This window comes from Apus apus, chromosome 5 (genome assembly GCF_020740795.1).
Source record: "Apus apus isolate bApuApu2 chromosome 5, bApuApu2.pri.cur, whole genome shotgun sequence".
NCBI classification, from domain to species: Eukaryota; Metazoa; Chordata; class Aves; order Apodiformes; family Apodidae; genus Apus; species Apus apus.
In genome coordinates this window covers 16,294,225-16,315,347 of record NC_067286.1, presented here as the reverse complement: position 1 = coordinate 16,315,347, position 21,123 = coordinate 16,294,225, and the positions used below count along the sequence as shown (strand labels likewise).

Here is a 21,123-nt window from a genome sequence, read left to right as displayed (position 1 = left end):
TTAGATGTGCTTTCCCTCAGGACTATACAAGTGAACTCAATGGCAGCAGCTATTCTCTGCCTTTGGGCTCAGGGTGGCATCACCACAGGGTAGATGGATGTGTGGGATTGCTGGAACTCCATTGCATGCCTGAATATCCTGGTGGTCTTACCATAAGCAATAGCTCTGCTATTTTTACTGCAGTAACACCAGTCCTGATCTCATGGGACATCAGGACAGGTAGGAGAATCGTTTCTAAGGAGTCTCCAATAGAAACAACTGGAGCTGTATTCTGTGAGGTTTGGTGGGAGCCAAGTAGCCCAGAAACAGCAAACTTCTTGCCATGCTTTCATAACCCCAGGATTTTGGGCCAAGGCTGCCTGTCACAGCTGCCAGCTCTGCTGCTGGGAGCATTCAGTGCGGCCCAGCAAAAGGGGTGATGGAGATGGATGGATGAGTGTGGGGAGCAGCACTGGCAACACAGCACTAGTGTGGTGGCTGCAGGAGACAGTCCCTATCACAGGCTCTCGGATGCATCAAGGAAGCCCATATGGAGGGTCACCATGGGGAATCACTGGTGTTCTCTGATTTTCCTATTTAATGGCTGTGTCTTCTTCTTGGCAGCTCCTCCAGCTGCTCTTTCAGCCCTTCAGTTTGCAGTGGTTTTGCCACTTTTGTGCTCATAATAGGAACAAGAGCAATGAATCCTGGCAGGGATGAGATGGCAGCTTCCATCTCTGCAGCTCTGATGGAGGCAGTCAGATTGGATCTGGTTTGGGAAAAAAAGCCTTAAAACCACAGCTTCCTCTCAAACCAGCTTTCAAAATTTGCCCCCAGTAAAATGCAGCCCTGGTCACAGCTGCCACCTCTGCCAGGCTGAGGCCAAGCCACAGAGACCTCTGGCATGGCTTCCACTGCACTAGCATGGGAGTCCCTTGGCAGAGGGGACATGACCCTTCCCCGCAATCCTTGCCACCACGGCCAGCTGGCACTGCCATGTCAGCTTTTGGTCCCAGAAAGGGGTGATTCTGGGGCCAGCTATTTGAAAAATATTTGCAGCAACCAGAGCAGGGATGCTGCCCCTGAAGTTCCCACCAATACACTAAAAAATCATTTTTGATTAAACCTGCTTTCTGCACAAGACTTGTCAAATACTTGTGAACAACAAGCACATCCCACAGCAAGGACTCTGCCCAGGCCTCTCACAAGCAGAAGGAAAAACTGGACACACTTTTAAAACTGGTCATGGTGGTTGTCCTCATTTTTTCTGGGTACAATTAATGGGTGACTTAATTCTTTGCTTAATTTGAACTGTTTCCATTATGCAGCTGAGGAAGTTTGGTCTCACAGCTGCCTCTCTGTATTTAGGCTGTGAACTGTGGGAAGCTGATCAGCAAGACATTTCCACAGATCTTCCCCTGTAACATTTCCCTAGAAAGAGAAACCTCGTTTAAGCCTCTCTTCCTTCTCTCCTTGCCCCCCAAGGTCTGTACGTACAGGGTGCTCTGCACACACACTCTGGAGCTACATGATCCCACTCTGTCCCCCCGAGGAAGTTCACTTGGACAGCAGAAGGATAGTGTGATGTGATGTGGGCTCCAGAACCTTTTACAACTGCCTTACCCAAGTACACACAATGACTACTACCTAAAGTAAACAGCAGTGCCCCCTCCTCGAGACATGGACACACGAACCAGCACAGTCCTTGGGTTAGATCCACAATGTTTATTCAATAGCAATGAAGGTGCAGTAGCCTAAGTGCATGTTTCTGCCTGTGGCCCGTGAGCTCCCCACTTCTGGCCTTGCCACTAGTTGCAGTAGTTTTCCAGTTGGTAGAGAGAGCAGGTGTTGTGGCAGCACTGCTCCACGATCCCTCGTTTCACCTTCTCAAACTCCTCCTGCTGGAAGGGCAGCTCTCCTACCTCACCGTGCAAGGGACCACTCACTGCCAGGGGAGAAAAAGATAAGCCATGGGACATTATACCATGTCTGCTCAGGATGTTAAGCCCTACACAGACCCCCTTTACAGACACCAGATTTTTAAGACAGAGTTTGATGGAAAATGGGGATGAAGTTGCAAAGGTTTCCCTGCTTGTAGCACCTTCAGGCTCTGTTTTTCTTCTCCCAAATTAATCTTATGGTGCTTAAAAGGAGCTGAGTGGATATCAGCAGGGTGCAAGATAGGGGGATACAGGGGCTTTACTGAGGTAGGCATGTGGAGAAGAAGAGAAACCCTGCAACCTCTCCTCACCTTGGGGCTGAGTTGTGCCAGGGGAGGTTCAGACTGGATATTAAGAAAAAATTCTTGACAGAAAGAGTGGTGAGGCATTGGAACAGGCTGCCCAGGGAGGTGGTGCAGTCACTGTCCTTGGAGGTGTTGAAAGCACGGGTAGATGTGGTGCTTCAGGAAAACGTTTAGTGGTCACAGGGGTGTAGGGCTGATGGTTGGACTTGATGATCTTGAAGGTCTTTTCCAACCTTAACGATTCTATGATTCTCTCTGGGGCAAGCAGCTAGTAATTAAGAGGATAAAATGGGCTGGTCTGTTCCAGAGAGATGAGTTGCTTGGGACTACAGCTCCCCTCGGGCAGTTACCCGCTCTTCTGGGAGTCTGGGCAAACAACTGGGGTATCCATGGGACTGCAGGGACAGTCCAGTCCTGGGGCTGGATGCATTTCCCAGCTGGTCCTGAACAGCCTGCTCCTGTTGGCTGCTTAGATGTAACCTCAAGCCAATGGCAAAAGCATTTGTGTGTGTTTTTGTTCACAGCTGGGGATGAGTTTTAGAATGATGAATCGGGTTATTTGGACACAGACAAAACTCAACAGTGTCTTGTTTGCTGGTGGGAACTGGAAAACTGTGGAAAACTGTGGAAAAAACTGTTCGGGTTTTAGTTGCACAACAAAAATACAGCAAATGGCAAATAAAACAGTGATTTTTCCAGTAGGAAGAAAAGAGGCCCTGACAACAAAAAGAAATGCCTGGAAAGAGAGAATGAGAAAAGGTTTCTAGGGCAATATGAAAATATAGCATAAGATGCAAAATCTCCAAGCCCCCAAAGTGTGATGCAACAAACGAGACACAAGAGTAACAAGAAGTCATTATGCCAGTGTGCTAGGAGGAAAATTTAGGAAAGCTTCAGTCCAGCATTAAGTAGAAGAGGAAATGGCTAGGCAGTGTGTTGTGATTTACTCGTCTGCATCCTTCAAGCCAGCTGTGAGCAGACTGTAAACACAACCCAGCTTGTGTGATAAAGAGGTGGTGGCTCAGGCAAAAATCCTGGAACAAGAGGCAGAAAGTCCTCAGGTGCTGGTTGACTCTGGTGAAATTATCAATACAGTATTTAGGGAATGAAACTTCCAACCCATTTGTGGGGGTCTTCAGAAAAAGTTATCAGAGAAGGGAGCAACTATCAGCCCAGCTGGCCACTCAAAGCAAATAATGGCAACCCCCCTGCTATGACATTACCTTGCTTGCTCTTCCAAAGACCTCTAAGACTATTTCACAGGATGGTTGCATACTAAGGAGAAGGAAACAGATACAAATGAAACCAATCTGTGATGGGAAGAGAACTGGTGGGAGAGACATATCATAGTTAGGGAAGGCTAAGTAATGGTCCATCTTGAGACAAGAGAGTTCAAAGGACTGGGATTTGGCAAAAGTCTATTCCGCATCTATTCAAAGTCTCCACTGGTAGTTTGGAGACAGAAGAGAGAGTGTACTTGCTGGATTCACAGAAGAGCTAAAGTTGAGAGGAACTTCAGGTACTCATCTCCAGGAGAGACATCATCCTTGCATTACAGCTGGAGCATTACAGGTCTTGGCCCCATTTAGACACCAACACCATGTTGAAGGGCAGCCCTCTGGACTACTTAATCCCACCTGCACTGCCATGCAGATAGAAAGTGCTGGACTGGGGCAGTGACCTGGCACCAAGGGTGTGTGGGCAGGGCTGTCATCTCCTGCCTCCCAGACCTTGTTCTCATGAGTAGTCCAGGAGTCCTAAGAAGGAAAACCAAAGTAGCTCCACCAGCATATCAGCACCATGAAATAAGGGACAATATAAAGCTGTGGGGGCTGCAAGCCTCTTGAAGGGCAAGATGAGTACTAAAAATTACCTTTGAAAATATAGAAACACTGAAAAGATGGGATGCTGTTTAGTAAGAAACAGGAAAGATGGTAAAGGTAGGCAAGAAGCCTGCATTGCACATGCAGGATGAGAGGTTGACCGTGGTAGTGGTCCTTCAGAGACTGCTATTCCACCCAAGGGAGGGCCAAGGCATCCAAGGCAGACAGTGGTCACTATCAATCAACAGTGCAGTGCTGCTTTGAAAAAGGTTAACCACTCTTCTTGACACTGGCAAGGCCTCAGCTGGGGTCCTGTGCACTTCTTCAGACATCACCAGTCAGTAAGGATGCAGACAAATGCAGAGCAATTTGCATGGACAAAGATCTAAAAAATATGACCTAAGAAGGTAGTGGGGGAGGGGGGAGATGTAGATGTGTTTTAGCTGAGAGCAGGGAGAAGTCTTCAGATATATTGAAAAGCAGCCATAAAAAGGAAAGGACTAGACCCTTACTCATGTCCACTATGAAGAAGACAAGAAATAATTTACAGCAAGGATTGTTCATGTTAGATATTGGGAAGAAATGCTCAAGAAGAGAGTCAGTTAAGCATGGGATTGGGCAGAAGCAGCTTCCTCACTGGAGGTATTCCTGAACATACTAGATAGGCATGGGTCAGGAACAGGATGGGGAAACTGATCCTGTCTTGGGGCAGAAGGAGGCTTCCTGGGTTCCTTCCACCTTTATTTTCTATGAATACTCCCAGCCTGGTTTAATGGCCACAGAAAGAAATAGACAAGTTTGAGCTTTCAGCCACAATTCCTTCTGCCTCATAAATCCTTTCTTCCTGCCTGCCCTCCCACCTGCCTTTTTAACCTGAAGAGCTTTTCATTTGCGATGTGATGCTGTTGGTATGTTAAAGGTATTCCTGGCATTCCCCACCAAGGACATTCCTGATGTCATGTCAAAGATAGGCAGTTGTTGCCTTCTGCATCACATAGCATATGACTGTGTTCAAGGTCAGCCCAACTTACCTAGAGGCTGCTCAATGTCTCGTCGAGCTTTGGGGGAATAGAAGAAGCCCCTCTCTCCACACACCAGGTAAAGAGCCTCCACCAAGTGGGAGCCACAGAGGTGCTGGTTCACAGCTGCTTGGCTGGTCCCAGGGCTGGAAAGAGCAAGAAGGGCCAGGAGAGGCAGCGATCGGATCCAGAGAGCCATGGTGAGCAGCGTGAGGCCTAGGGTTAAGAGGCAGAGGAGACACGGGGAGGTCTAGGAGGGAGGAATAGGTTTTCAACAAGCCTCTTATGTCCCTCAGCTCCTTTGGCATGAAAATGAGACAAAAGTGGCAACTAGACCTTCTAAAGATGACCTAGTCTGAGGGGAAAGGAGAGCCTTCTGCATCAGGCTTTACAAGTCACAGTAAGTGACTAATGTTTATAACCAGAAGTCCATCTCCATCCACAGGCTCACATCAGTTCTGGCCTTCCTGCTGTCTTCCCCCCAAAGGCCAAACTAGTCTGGAAGAGCCGCCATCCATCCCATTGAGTCCTGTAGTACATGTGCCCAGGAGAGCCAAGATCAGCAGACACCTTCAGAGAAAAAACATCTCTACCAAGTCAGGAGGGGCTGTTATTTATGTTGTTGGCCCCAAAATAGCACAGTGGGCTCAAAGACATGAGGAGACCTAGTTTTCTTGGACTAATGAGCCAGCAGTTGACACCACCAGCTACATCAGCTTAAGAACACAACTCTGCAAAACAGGTAGAAGTTAAAAAGGCAGCAATTGGACTTACCCCAGAAAATGGCAGCAAGAGATGGAGAGAAGTTTGCTCTGACAGATGAAGACTGGTTTGTTGGTAGTAATATTCCCATTCTCTCTTTCCCATATTTATATGCTTTACATTAGCCCAAGTGACACAAGAGCTAGCACAAGCCACACCTCCTCAATGACACTCTAGCCAAAATTTTTGCTGCTTGTGCACATTAATGTCCCTCTACATAGCATCAACTGGTCTTTAAGCAAGTTAAGATAGAAGCAACACTTTGCAATTTCCATCTCATTTCATCCAACCTGTTTTTGCTACCCTGAAGCTCTGTCCTGAGCCATCAGTGACCCTTTTAGCAGGAGAAAATGGTGCTATTACAGCTGCAATGAGTACTAATTACACTAATGCTGGAAGTAGGCACTTGCTGGCATTGAGGTGGCTCAACAGCTGTTTCTTAAATGTAAAATTAAAGGCAAACATGTTAATCTGTTTGATTAATATCACGTTGGAAAGTATTCAGTGATGAGACCAAGTGGTCAGTGAGACCATGCTACTGTCAGGTGTTAGAGGAAGGAAAACACATTATTGGCCTGGGGCCCTGCTCACTGGCCATGCAGTGCAAAGCAAGAGGCACGTGTCCACAGCTTGGGCTGGGGGAGGAACAACATCATCTTGCAGGAGGCCTTGGGTGGTCGTTATGGCTCAGTGAGTGATCAGAGTTAGAGCATTTGAAATTTGGTATGAGAAAAAATAAGCCTTTCCACCTTTGCCCACTGAAAAGTAAGGTCCCTCCTTCATCTGCCAGGTGCCCCTTCAAATTCCTGTTTGGGATTAAGCACAGCAGAGACTCTCAGCCATTTGCAGGTGAGAGCTCTGAGCTCTTCAGCTCTTCTCTCTGGGGCTGTGCCTGAAATTGTCTTCAACACCAAGAAACATTTCTGGTAAATCCCAGTGAAAAACAGGTCTCCATTCTGCCTGATAAATTCACTTTTAATAGGAGCTGATGAGCCAGGAGTCATCCACTGGTCTGATTTTGGCCACAGATCTAGCTATCTCTCCACTTCACAACATGATCCCATTTTTCTTCTACCTCTGTGCTCAACTTTTCTGCCACCAATAATGTGCTTGTGTCTTTTTCTTCTTAAAGTATACCTTTCTTTTGGTTTTGGGGTTTTTTGGGGGTTTTTTTCCTGCCTGAAAAGTCCTATTTTAAATGCTGAGGATGGGGTGATCTTCAGACTTCCTATTGCTCTAAATTTTGAGAGTTCAAGTGCACAACAGCACTGAAAAGGAGATATTTTCATCTGTTTGAACGGAGCTGCTTGTTTAACTTTGAATAAGCCTGATTCTCCATGCATAATATAAATCAGAAAGAACTTCACCAAAATAACAGAATGCCTTTGACACTCAAAGCAGACTCTTGATTTCTTGAGTAGCCAAAGCAATTTCATCCATCAGCATCTACAAGGTAGGAAGTCTCACATGCCCCTGTCATGGCTCTAAGTGTGAAGTATCATGTGTTTGCCAAATGACTGCAATTGCAAAAAAGGCTCATGAGAAGTGCTAACTCTGATGAGTGTACCGGGAACGGACGCATCTGCTGAAACGGATGCAAGACAAGGTTGTCACTGACATCCCCTGCCATGTAGGCCTTTTGGCCTCCTGCTAGTAAATCCAGGTTGTGATGCTCAACTAGAGTTAATAGCACTTCTGCACGGTGTGTAACACCATCTCTGTCTCTCTTCTCCTCAAAAAAGATGCTGGATGTACTTGAATGACCTAGTGGTATATCCATGAAGAAGGTCTCATTTTTCAGCAAGATTTCACTACAAGGAATTCACTTACTCAGACCTTCTTTCTACTGGGAGAAGATGGGGAATTGGTAGCTACACAAGATAAAATCTGGTATTTTACCCCATTTGAAGTAGGTTGTCAAAGCCAGGAGCAGAAGCCTTGGGCCACTTATGCTTCCTCCAGAGCACGGAGCCTCCCACTCAGTATCTCACATGAAGGTGACAACTTGTAGAATTAGACTGCATTTCCCCTTTGCAGTTGTTTTCCTGCAGCCACCACACCGTGTGAGATCCAAAGGACCTCAGGCCAGTTTGTCTTGGAAAGGCCCTGGAGCAGGGTGTTCCCCACGTTAATCACATGCTGAAATTTGCCATTTAGGGTTTTCCTTCTTGTACTTTTGAACATCAGTTGAGCCCATCTATATACATGTTTTATTGACAGTGGGATGTTGTCAGGAGGCTCTTGTATCCACTGCCTTTTCCCTTTGGGGTAGCTTTCCTGCTGGGCTTCCCCCTTCTCTGGGGCTTGCCCCACTGATGTAGCAAAAAAAGCTAGTTGACTTTGTATTAGAAGTGGCATCTTACTAGTCTATTCCTTCTCTTACTGTTGCCTAACCAAATCCTGGAGGTAACTCCAAAAAGCTTGTGGCATTTCTGCTGCATACCCCAGCAGGGGAAGGGCTGACTGTACCCAAGCATTCAGGAATCCCTCTTGGCTCACTGTAGCCTGGGTGCAGAAGTAAGCCAGAAGTTTTACTGGAAGGAAAAAAGATATCATGCTGGCTCAAAGTTCAGCATGGGCCAATATTTTTTAATTATTATTATTTTAATTTTTCCGAAAGTTTCCTACTATGATTTTTTTTCCCCCTTCCAAAATATGATCACTTTGATTATTTATTGGGAATTGTATTTTCTTACCATAAAAGGTCCTTCAGAATATGAAAACTCTTAGCATGGAAATAAATGGATAGAAAATTGATATAAACTGTGGAAAATTTTGTCTTAGATGGAAAACCCCCATGTCAGCAGCAAACTGAGAGAGGGGCCAACAGGGGAGCCTGTCTCTCAAGAAAAGCTTTTTCTACTGAAAAATCTCAACTCATTCCTTCCAGGTTGGGCTCCCCCATACTTTCATGTGATTACTCAGCCAAACTTCCATCCATCGTTTTCACTACATGTGCCTCTTGTAACCCCCCCCCAGCTCCCCAGCTCCATGTAGGGCTCAACAGGCTGAGAGGTGGGAGTGGCTGGGTGGGAGTCGGCTGCTCCTGGCTCTTGCCCTTCATGATAAACCACCTCTGGACATGACTCAAAGTCGCCTCCCTCACTCAAGATCCCCCCAGCCCCAAGCAATTGCATCAGTGGGAAGAAGGTTTAGGCAATCCCCAGTGTCATGTAATCAAGTTTTACAGTCCATTGCCAGCACAATAAAATCTTTACTACTGTAGATGTCTAGCATTTTCGAACCCTGTCCTGAAAAAATAACAAGCCTGCTACAGGGCAACTAGTTAACAATTACAAGTTTGTGCAAGTTTTACTGACAGCAAAGGTCAGGTCTGGAGGCAAGCAAGTTCTCAGAGAGCACTCGAGGATCTCAAAATGTCACCCATGTCCCCCCTGCTGCTGATCTCACACTCAGGAGCCACTGCTGGGACTGTTCTGCCTGTCCCCAGGCTTGTGTTGCCCCAAAAGTGGAGCAGAGAGCAACACGGAGGTAACTGTGTGACTCCTTTTCCCTGGAGGGTCAGTTTGGTGGCTTGTCAAACAAACAGCCCTGAAGTGGGTTCCGCCTGCCAGTGCTCTGCTGTGCTGCACCAGCAGCTGCCAAAACACCCTCCCAAGGTACTCAAAGGGGTCTGCACACCAAGAACGGGTTTTAGGGGTCACCAGGCTCTGGGAAATGCCCCAGTATGGCCACTGGTATCTGGGGATGTGTGGTTGGGGCAAGGCACATGGGCCATTTGAACTACAGAGGTGTAGCTATTTGCTTGGCACAGGGAGATGGGGACCTCCTGGGGCCCAGCAGTTGCCGCCTTCAGGCTTTGCTCTGCTCTCCATGCATGGTTCAGCGGTAGCCAGTGGCGTGGTGCAGAGCAGGGAAGCCAGCATCCTCCGTGGTCCTTGTCTCCACACGGTGTTCAGAAGCTATGCCCAGTTGGCACCTCCAAGAACCCGTGGAGCAGCAATGTGTGACCACCCTGCCAAAGAGCGGGGAGGGGAACCTGGCATCAAGGCCGTGCTTAATCGTGGCAGTGCTTGCAACCAAATCCTGCAATGCCTGCAGAGAGAGGTGGCAGGTGGAGCAGCCACTGTGCCTTCAAGGAGGGGGAGAAGGGTGAGGCTCTGCAGCTTATCTAGAGCCACACAGTGATAGATGCCCTTGCTTCAAAAGGGGGGTTGTGCAAGCAGAGAAGGGGCCACTCACTGGGATACAAGTAATCTCAGCTGCCTCTATAAACAAACCCGGGCGGCAGCCTAGGTGCAGGGCCTGTGAGCCATCCCCATCACCCCACTGGCCACCAAGCCCAAGGGAGATCTAGCTGAATGGTGGATTTCACAATTTTCCAGGCTCTTCCAGGCCAGGGGTATTATCTTGCTGTTTAGAGCACAAAGGGTTGATTCATAAAACGGAGGGTGTAACCCAAAGCCCAGTGTAACCAACCATAACCAGGTCTGACCCATCAGTTTCCATCACCTTTGGGTTAGCTGCTAACAGAGGAGAGGGTCATGAGTACAACTGCACACCAAGAGATGCAGCTCACTAGTAGAAGATGCTCCAGGGACCAACTGCAAGGAGCCAATAGCTTTCATTAGAAGACAAGGGAGTTACGCAGCTGTGCTGTGGCCCTGAGAATGGCAACCTGTGATCCAAACCATCTGGCCACCTCCCCTGAGCAAGTCATGCCTCTTGGCAGGGAAATGCTGACCTTTGGCCAACCCAGCTCATCTGGGACCATGGAACGAAATTGGTTTGGCTGCACCTTGCTGAAGGACCCACAGCTTCTGCAGGCTCAAACCCCCACACAAGTACAGCTACCCAAGCAAAATAGACCAAGTATAACGATATCTAGAGTGAAGCTCCCAAAATCTTCCCAGCCACCTTGGGAACAGCATGTGCAAGGTTAAAAATAAACGTGGGAAAAACAGGTAAGCTTCTTTTTACCTCATTAAAATATTACTGGTCACATTTATTTTTTTTTAGAAGGTAGAGGAGAAAATAGCACCTAAGAGCTGCTAATAGTTCCTAGACACAGCTATTAGCAGACGCAGCAGAACAAATTGGTTTGTTTATCAATGAGGAGAAGATGAAATCTGTGGCTATTAATGGCCCAAAAGTAATCCTTGGTGTAGATAGAGAAACATTAGAAGAGGTGATAGAGGATAAGTAATGAACACCAAAAGTAATAAATAACTTCCACGGAGTGGAGAAGCGCTTGAAAAGTAGCCTGATCAGCACCAATCAGAAAACACACATTTTCAGCACAGATATCACATCTGCCCTTCTTCCTGCCATGGAAGTCCACAAGAAAAAACAAGATCTTAACCTGGTTCTCAGGAGACAACTATAAGAGGGGCTGTTGAGTCCTTTAGAGAGTTTACTCCAGTGCCCACAGCTCTAGTCTCATGGTGCCACCGCTATATCTTCCATAGCAGGTGGCATCACAGGTACCACTTGGAAAGCAATATCATGGATTACCTGGAGAAGACTTCAGTAAAATAGAGAAGAAGACCTGGTACTTTGCCATGATGCTGGAAACCCTGGGCAGGCCACCAGAGAGCATAGAAGTTCATGGGGGCTATAACCAGCTGAGGCAGCAATGGAGTAAAGAGAGAAATGTTAAAAACTGAAGGAGTGTTTTTTGCTGGCTTAAATTGGATTTGTCCCCTGCTGTAAAGTCATTTCATGGATTGAAAAGAAATTATCATGTCACATACTTCGGATTTTCCGCCACTGCTCCTCTCTGCAGCTGTGGGTCTACCATGAAAATCTGCCACAGCTTCTTCAGTGTTAAAATTGGGGGCTGCAGGTGATACTGTAAGAGGACACTGAGGAACAACTCATTCTCACACCACACTTTCTGCTGAGTTTAAGTATGAAGCTTTGAGGTTTTCTAGAATAAACTTTACTTTAAAAGTCCCTGCATTGCTATTAGGGTGCTCTTGGAGATTTTGGCTAACAATGCCCTGATACCACTGCCCAGAAGCCCCACTTTTCTCTAGGAGATCTGGCTTGCCATCTGGAGGTGCTGCTCTCTCTTTGCCTTCACCGGGTGCTCTGAACTTCAGCACTTCAGATGCCTCCAGGTGGGTTGGGACCCAAGACAGGAGCTGTGTTTTCTTTCTCCTTCCCCCACACTCCTACAGTGTCACCCACGTGGGAATTGGTGTTTCACCAGCCAACACAGCTCTGTGCCAAAGGACCTCTCCTGACATGGCATCCAGCAGTGAATAAAACCCAACTCACCATTGCTCTTGTCAACAGCAGCTGCTCCCAAGCATCAATCTCCCTTGCTTTATTGTCAGCTGTGCTGGTTATTCCCTGCTACTGGGATGCTCCGCTGGGGCCAGGAGGTGTGAAGGACTTGCAGAAAGGCTGACCCCCTCCCTACTCACAGTCAGCTGGACCCCACTGTAGAGTGCTCTGATCTCCTGTACCAGGGCATGGGGACTCCCAGGTCCAATATCATTAATTGTTACCGGGCAAGTGGATTGTTTCGAGCACTTAAAGCTACTTTAAGGATTTGGATGCACACCAGCAACTGGTCCATATTCTTGCCTACAGGTTCCTAGACAAGGAGGTGTAAATCCTACTGATAAGGCTTGTTAGTGTTAGGGGGCTGGGGGGAGAGGAGGCGGGGGGGAAGTTTGGAGCCAGGCACAGGGATCTCCAGAGGCTGAGAGAGGTGAGCCCACTGCTGCATCCCCCTCCTCCTGCCAGGGAGCCCCTGGCCAGGGGGAGGCACTGGGGTGCTGCGGGCAGTCGGGGTCAGGCTGATTTACAGCAGCAGAGGAACTGGGGCTGTTAATTCAAAGTTGCCGCTTATCGGTGTTTAGAAAGCAAGCGCCGATCTGTTGGTTAGCAACTTGGCCTTTGCTGTAAATAGAGGGGCCCTGTGCTTTGCTCTGACATTTTTGTCCTTATTATCTTGTCTCAGCCTCCAAGGAAGGTGGGAAAGTTATTTAAGGCTGACCTGAGGAGAAGGAAAACAAAAAACTGCCTTACCCCACCCTGTTTTTCTCTCTGCTGTGCTGGGTAACAACTGTTGCATTCAACTATCTGTGTGAGATACTAAATCCTTCACCATTCCTGCAAATATTTCATAGATCAATTCACCCTGCTGTGCTCAGAGAAAATAATCACAAAGAGAGCAGGTAGAAGTAATGTCAGGAGTGAAAAAATAGGTTTTGCATCATTATCCCTTCAGGAAGATCAATGAGGATGGGCCTTGACCCCATCAGGTACTGGAACTCTCCACTGGGCCTGTCTCATCTTGAACCCCTGTGGTGCAGATGTAATTCAAATCTGTGTTTCACATGAGTTTCAAAATCAGTTGCTCCATCCTGAGCTAAACGTCGGAACATCATCACATAGAGAAACATGATAAAAGCTGGTTGTAGCTGGAAAGAGTACTTTGAATTGGGAAAAATTTAGATTGGGACCCAAACCCTCTACAGTTCTGGAGGAGAGGATTCAGGGGATGTATGAGAAATCTAGGTGAGTCTCATCTCTTTCAGGATATAATGAGGTTTTGGTAGACTTTCAATACAGAGGTCACTATGTGCACACGCTCCAGCTGCTCCTGAGTGATATACACTGTGAACAAGATGGTCAAAATGAATAGATTAAGAGAGACATAAAGAAACTCTAATTAATTTGAAGCACAGCACTTGCAAGTCTGAAAAATGTCTAGTCTTCAAGTACTTGTTTTTTTGACCTGCCACTGCCAACCCCATCAGCTGCATCATGGGAGTACTGCAAGGCTATGATAGCACACCTAGGGTGCAGTCACACAGGTTTTTAAATCCCTTGCCTAATTTTTGCAAACCCCTATATTCAGTTAAAAAAATTAATCATTTTTCCTGATCAGTTTTCAAGATATTTCAGATACTTCCTGCTTTCAGTTGTGCCACAGAAATCTCAAAAGGTTTTCTTTCCCCTAGAGAACTCAGCATTTTTCCAAACTTCGTGATGAACAACTGTAGGAAAACTGGAAACAAATTCCTTGGAGTGGAAAGCATGATACTTTTTCTGGTTCTTGGGGAAACAAACAAACAAACAAAAAACAAGTCAGATTTGAGCTGGATTAGCAGTACAAATGAAAGCTGAGGTCAGCCACAGCCTTATCCGAATCAGTTTCCGTCTCCAGGGGGGCTGTGCGTGTCTGTGTGCATACCTGCAGCTACAGGGTTTGTAAATAATTGAGTTCTTCTGATCCGTGCCATCACAGCCCAAGAAGAAAGATTTGGTCCCAAGGGGGCTGACAGAGGTTCAAGCCCCAGATCTGCCATTTAGACGCTTCTTCCCAAAGCTGTTTAGGCATGTAATTACTTTTCAGGCTCTGCGCCTGGTCTGAGTCTCTCTGATTCTCTGCTCCTTTTATCTGTCAGCCTTTTACAGGGACAAGAGTACTCCTCTACCTCCCAAGCATGTAATGAAGATGAATTCATTACAGCTGTAACACTTTAACGAGCCCTGTGAAGATACAGGGTATCCTTACAAGTCCCAAATTAGGAAACTCCCTCTCAGACAGTGCTGGGGTGCCTGGATGCATGGTCCAGACCTGTGCTGGCAATACATAAATCCACTTCTGTCCTTGATTCTGGAAGGGATTTAGCCTGAGGAAGAGTCTGTCTTTCATGTAAAAGCTAAGCTTGCAGCAGTGACTGGAATTAGTTTCCTTAAACATAACTATGGAGTATGAAACACGTATGTGACCTTGGGTGTCTCTTCTGGTCTCCAGGGGTGCACTCCAGTTCTTGGGCATCCTGTACCCCATCCACCACTCCCACACGGATACAGCAGATGATTTAGGTAATCTAAAATAGTTCCTATGCTTAAGCAAGCAGGATCCACCCCTAATTATTCTTTGAAGGGTGTGCAACACATTGAGGATTGGGGTTGCATACCCTGGTTCCACGCAACCCAGACTACATGACCAGGCATGGTGCATATGCTGGTGTTCCCACATGGCCAACACTACTGGAACTGAGCGGAAACAGTGACAAATGCTGGGAGACAAAGCACGTAGTGAAGGCAACCCCCTGGTGTGTTACCACTTAAAAGAGACCTCCCAACTATTGTTCCATGCATACTTGTGCAAATGGTAATATCCCAGCAAAGAAAGGTGTAGATCAGCTTGTCTGCAAACAAGGGACCATCTTCCTCCTCCAAGTTAATGTTTTGCATGAGCATAAGTTGTGGATCTTCTACTGTAATGGGCGCCAGGTTCGATTTTGCCTACTGCCTGCAGGCAAGATGGCCAGCTTGAATCTGGACAGCAAAAGGATGAAAGAGCCAAACGCAGGATGCTAGACCAGAAATATATTTCTTTTATTCTTAATATCATGTCAGCAGCAGCACAACTCCAAAATGAAAAATAACTCTGTTTCGTATTTCTTTACACAGAGACAGACAGACAGATCCACCCACAGCAGCAGCAGCGATGACAGCAAGAGATTGCTCAGCGAGGCACTGGGACACACAGATACCAGAGGGAATGGTGGGCCTGGCTCCAAGAAAGACTCTTCTCCTTTCTTCCTCTCTCACCAGCCCATGCTCCATCTATGGGAGGGTTTAACCTGGGCTGACCCATCATTTTGGCTTTGTCCAGGTCACTTGTTACAGAGCTTGCAGCCGCATTTGGTCAGGTTTGGGGAAATGCCATGAAGGCTCCCATGACCCACCCAAAGGTCATGAGCTCATGCTTAGCTCTAAGCAGTCACAAAATCCTACAAATCTGCTCCATTGTCAGGAAACAGGAATTTATAACTCCTTTGGTGGAGGGTGTGACTGGGTAGATCCTCAAAGTCTTTTTCCTCTGGGCAATCTTGTTCAAGGCAACTCTACAAATCTGACCAGCCTTGTGCACAATAGCTAAGAGATACCTGAAGACAAAATTGAAAGCCTGGGGAAAATCTGAAAAGACTCAGGAAAAAGCCTAAAAACAGGAATTCTGGAGAGCTACAGGAAATCCCAGTGTCAGAGATTACAGCAAAGGCTGTGGGTGCCTCTCCAGCCCACAAGAAGCCAATGTGTGATAGAGACCAAATGTAGATGAAAGGAGACCCAAGGATATGCCACCTCTATTAGTGGGACTGGTACGGGAAGCAAAAATAATCCATGCTGACCAAGCCAAGGCAACATCAGAATACCAGCTGCTTCAGGGAGAAAAATGTGTTTTAAAGGAGTCCATCAAGTGACTTGGATTAAGGTTGTCTTTAGAAAAGGAACACCATCTAGTGGCCCAAAAAGGGACTGGATAAGGAGGTGCAATAGCAATTAGAGAATCAGATTGATTTAGAAAAAGAGAAGGAAAAACTGCAGAAGTAAGGAGAGGGATTAACACATATAGTGCAGTGATTCATCTTGGAGCAAGGGAGAGCTCAAAAGGGACCTGATCATAGTAAATGTACAACTAAAATTAGACACTTCCAAAAGCAGATTGGGACACAAAAATTAAAAATAACTGCTGTAGCTGCGGGAAGTGGTCAGGATAACAGGATTGGGAGCCATCAGAGGAAGATGATTTCAAGGATGACATGAGCAAATAGGAAAAGAAAGGCATGTTGAGAATAGCAGCACATCCACAAAAACTACAAGTGCTGTCCCAGGGAGAACAGGTACAACAGATCAAACTGCTGTAGCTGTTAAAATGAAAAAAAAAGTGACCCCAAGGTAGGTAGCTGCAGATATGAAGCCACTGAAAGCACAACAGTAGAGTGGAGTGTAGGACTTAGAGAAACTCCTTCAATTTTTTAATTAAATGGGAGTTAAGCATCAAGTTGATTACAGCATGTGCTCCACCAGCTTTTATTCATTGCACCTTGGGCACCTCCATGATGAGCTTTTAATCATGCCATCATGAGCATATAATCAAATTGGCCAGCAAGAATGGTAAGACAAGGATGCAACTGGCAGCATTAACATCAGTCCACAAGCTTGAGGAAGATGGACAGTCTTTAATGAACTGATGGGGAGCTGCTCGAATGTCAGCAGGACATGACACTGTGTGCCAACCACCCACTCCCAACGGAGCACAGGTATCTCCATGGCCCCTGGCAGCCCTGAGGCTGAGTCAGGCTCCTTGGACAGCAGATGAATTAGGAGAGCTAGCAGCACAAATGCATCCCTGTGGTTCACAGCAAACTCCCATATGGCAAAATGCAGAGGAAGAAGCAATTTTCAGAGTTGCTTTCACATTAAGAGTCAAACAATATACTTTTACTTGCATCCCACAGGGCCAAGCACCTGCCCTGCTGCATGGAAACTGTTTTGAGTGATGGTATCCAGGGGACAAGGAAAAGAAAATGTCTTTTGTGGATATTATTTGGAGGATCACAGCCACACAAGTACAAGAGAGAAGTAGCTGAGTTTTAAAATTAATAGACCAATTGGGATTTGAAGCAAATTTGAATATGGCACAATTAAGGCAACCCTGTGTTAACTGCTTGGGAATTGGAACTGGTGAAACAAGAAGATGGATAGATGCTAGAAAGGTTAAGCTTTCTGTGAAAAAAAGACTCCCACTAATCAGTCCCAACTCTGAAGAGTGCTAGGAGGATTTAATTTCTTACAGCAGCATATCTACGGCTGTGTTACTATCTTATGGCAGCGTATCCATCTTTGCTAGTACCAGCAGAGCATTATGGAAATGACAGAAAAATAATCAGGAAGGGAGCTGGAGCAAAGAGCAAGACGGTGCTTTATCTAATGTGAAAGAATCTGCTTGAAAAGCTCCTGTACTAAAATTCTCAGTCAAAGGGAAAGTATTTGTAATAAGAATTTCATCATGAGCTAATTCATGGGGACAGTACTGCTACAGAAAAATAGTGAAGGAAAATGGATACCAGTAGCATATGAGTCCTCCCTTCTTCAGGGGCTGGACCAAAATTTCCCCAGCCATCAGAAAGCCTGGTTAGAGGCAGTCTGGGCTGTGATGGTCTTGAAGGCTTTCCCCCTGGATAACCTAGTTGTACCCCAGTCTATTTATACTCTGCTCCTAAGCACAAAGAGAAGAAATGGATATTGTAAATATAATTTTAAAGGAAACCAGTAATAAAACAAAAGTATTGTGTACTCGTGGGAGTGCTAAATTTGAACAAGGAGGAAAAATAATCCAAGATACTGCTATTAGTGGGATGACAGAACAAATAGTGGGGATACTAGAGAAAGGATCATGCCAAGGATGAGACAGGCTGTCAGTAAAAGACAAACCCCTCTATGCATTATCTCTCTACAGGTAGCTACTACGATGATAGAATAAAATACTAGATGCGTGACTGGGAGAAAGGCAATGGCAAACATGTAATGGGATGCCCAGGAAGAAAACAGGAGGTTTACTTGACAAGCTTAGAGGGACAATGGAAATAAAGGGTATATAAAGAATGTTAAAGTACATGGGAAGACTGAAAGCAGCACTGAGAAACTATTTGTGAACAAGTAGATAAACTGACTCTGTTTACTGAAGCCCCTACTAGGAATAAGCTAAAAGAGAAGAAGGAATGGATACTGTGGCTGGCTGGATGAGAGCAAATTATTGTAGGCTGTCATAATAAGATACATGAAGAAGTACAGGGTACTCTGAAAAGACTGCATATAATTTATATTTGGCCTCAAATGAAGCAGCCACTGGAACTGCAAAAATGCCATTAAAGAAAATTGTCTATAGGTATGGAACAGCAGCTGAGATAGGATGAAATTAAGAGCCAAGGGGGAAGTTGTAAGCGAAGTAACTTGAGCCTTAATGAGTAACCTGGGGATTAAGCAAGGATTGCATATACCCTGCCACCTGCAATCCTCCAGACTGGTATAAAGAAATGAGTCAGACTATTAAAAATAGATTAAAGAGAATTATAGGACAATATCCAAAATGATAGGCTGAAAAGTTAACCTCAATATTAGTAGCTTCAAGAAGCAGTGACAGATTAGGGACTGGTTTATAACCCTACCATAGTCTGTTTGGATATCCCATTCCTTGGTGGCCCTATATGTCCGAAGACCTAAAATATTACAGCAAGCTAAAGAAGAAAACAAGCCTCAGGTAGAAGAAACAACATGAGAAAATTAGGTAAAATGAGAAAGGAAGAATCCAGTTCATATATGGCTTATGAAATAAGGGGCCAAGTAATGTATATGAAATCAGATAAAAAGGAACAAGCCTTAGGTACAAACACTACAGGGACCTATTATGTTACTAATAGGATAAGTCCTCTAAGATATTAAATAGATGAGGGCAACAGTAAAAACAAACCAGTTCATGTTTCTCAGATGTCCCCCTGTGGGGCCAAATAATCTTGGAATCTGTCACGAATTTGTCAAGAGCAGAGAGACAGAAAATGCTCCGAAGAGGAACCTCCGGCGCCTGCCCAGGCGGAGCCCCCACACGCCCAGCGCGCCCCTGCGCTGCCTCCTCCTTTGGGAGCAAAGGGGTGCAGCCTGCCTGGTGTTTACCTCCCATGTGGCTGCAATAGCTCTGTTTATATGCTCGCATACTAACGGGGCTGATTTATGCTTTGAGTTTTGCTTATTTTCTATTTTTGTAGGGTGACAGATTTTACTACAGCTCCTCAAACAAGCAACAGCTGACAGAGTCACAGAACAGCAATGTAAACTCTGAGGCAAGGCGGAGGAGTTGAGGGCTCCTGCAGTTGCAAGAATTTTTAACTTGGCTTTTCACTCTATATTAATAGCTGTGGTCTTTTTATAAATTACATTCATTTTAGACATTTAACAAGGCAGATAATGACTGTGAAGTGCTTTGGAGAATGAGAGCAGACCACCTTCAGACCTTTACGGGTTTTGAGGCCAGACCAGAAAGCTAACACCTCCATGGAGACTTCCTGCTTGGTCCTGATCAGGACCCTGGCATCTCTGCAGGGTTTGTAGCATCCTTGCTGCCCTTCTGGGCAGTAACACAGGAGCTGGAGACTACCAAAGGAGAGGAGGAGCCGTGATCTGCAGCTCTGTAACACAGCATTGCTCTTGCTAAGAAGGCCACAAGCTGCACATTAACTATACAAGCTTTGTTGTTACCTCTTGCCTGTTTGGAGCTTTATTTTCTTTATTTTAGTGTGTTTTACTTGAGTCACCAAAAAGATTTTCATGGCTAGATAGCTAACCTATGACCTAACCTACCTTAGTCTTGCATAGCTTTTTCCAGCTACTTAATCTAATAGTAATAACTTAAGACTCCAAGTTAAAAATTGTTACAGCTCTTAAGGGAGCCTCGAGAGTTACAGCTCAAGACCCAGATCCACCCAGATTGGGAAATCATAGCTGAAACTCTGGAAAAAGTGCTCTAAAATGACAATAACTGAATGGACTCAGTAGTTGTGTTCATTTAGGGGACAATCTGAGGAGGAGGAACAACTTAAGGAGAAGCAGCTAGCAGTGTTGAACTGCTGATTTCAGTAACGGCCTTTTAAGCAATTTAGGAGGAATTTAGAAGGAGGGGTCAAAAAGGAAAAGAAACAGGAGAGATTGAAGCAGGTAGGACATTAAGTGCTGTCAGTAGCTAAGTGGCTAAAATTTGAGAGAACTGAGGGTTAAGCATATGTATCTGAAGGTCTGGAATGGAATAAAGGAAATTGTAAACTATTATGACTGAGCCACAGTAGAAGTAACACTTAAGAGCAAAGGTATATTACACCTGATAGCCAAAACTTAACTGCTAAGCCTTGCATTTCTTTAAAGAGGAAATTATAAAAACCATAGAGAGTAGATAAGGATGGTAAAAGTCTATACAGATATAACTGATCATGCAAACAACTATGTGTAATTCTCCCCTTCACTGTCCCCCACAGCTGTTTAGCTGCCTCCATGCATCCCAAGTCCAGCTCTGATACTGCACAGCTGCATAACCTTGGGCCAAACTTCTGAGCAAACTGCTAAGTTATGAGATAGCTCACAAGAAGATAAGAAGGGCAAAAGCAGGGGGAGGAAAACTGAGAGCTCTGGGTCAGATCAAGTCATTAATATCTACAGTGAAAGCTGGATGAAACTGGCTGTGAGCATCCTAACTGTATGTTGCCTTCCTCAGAAATGGCCAGCAATAGCATTAATCACACACCTGAGCTACATCAAGTGACAGTGTTATTGGGATATCTACACCCAAGACGATGCTGTACCTGTGTAATAGACTGGAAAAGTCAGTGTGTTAAATCCTCCCAAGGGCTGGCAAACTTGAAACACCAGTGGCCCCACTCAGTCTGCAATAACCAAGAAACTCAGGACACCACGAGGCTGTTGTGGCTGCCTAGGAACACAGGAACACGAACAGCCGTGACTGCTACCTGCT

At 45.8% G+C, this 21,123-nt stretch overlaps 1 protein-coding gene across 2 annotated transcripts; it reads right to left on the bottom strand.

Annotated features, from left to right (window-relative positions):
• Nucleotides 1-1,787: 1,787 nt before the first annotated feature.
• On the bottom strand, nt 1,788-5,919 carry INS (insulin). Of its 2 annotated transcripts, none has more exons than XM_051621758.1 (3): nt 5,841-5,919; nt 5,079-5,282; nt 1,788-1,924 (listed from the first exon to the last, which is right to left on the bottom strand). In XM_051621758.1, the coding sequence occupies exons 1-3, from the start codon at nt 5,917-5,919 to the stop codon at nt 1,788-1,790; spliced, it is 420 nt and encodes a 139-aa protein (XP_051477718.1). The 2 variants fall into 2 exon arrangements, with proteins under 2 accessions (XP_051477718.1, XP_051477721.1); XM_051621761.1 differs by having other exon boundaries at nt 5,079-5,287; nt 5,847-5,884.
• Between the last annotated feature and the right edge of the window lie 15,204 nt (nt 5,920-21,123).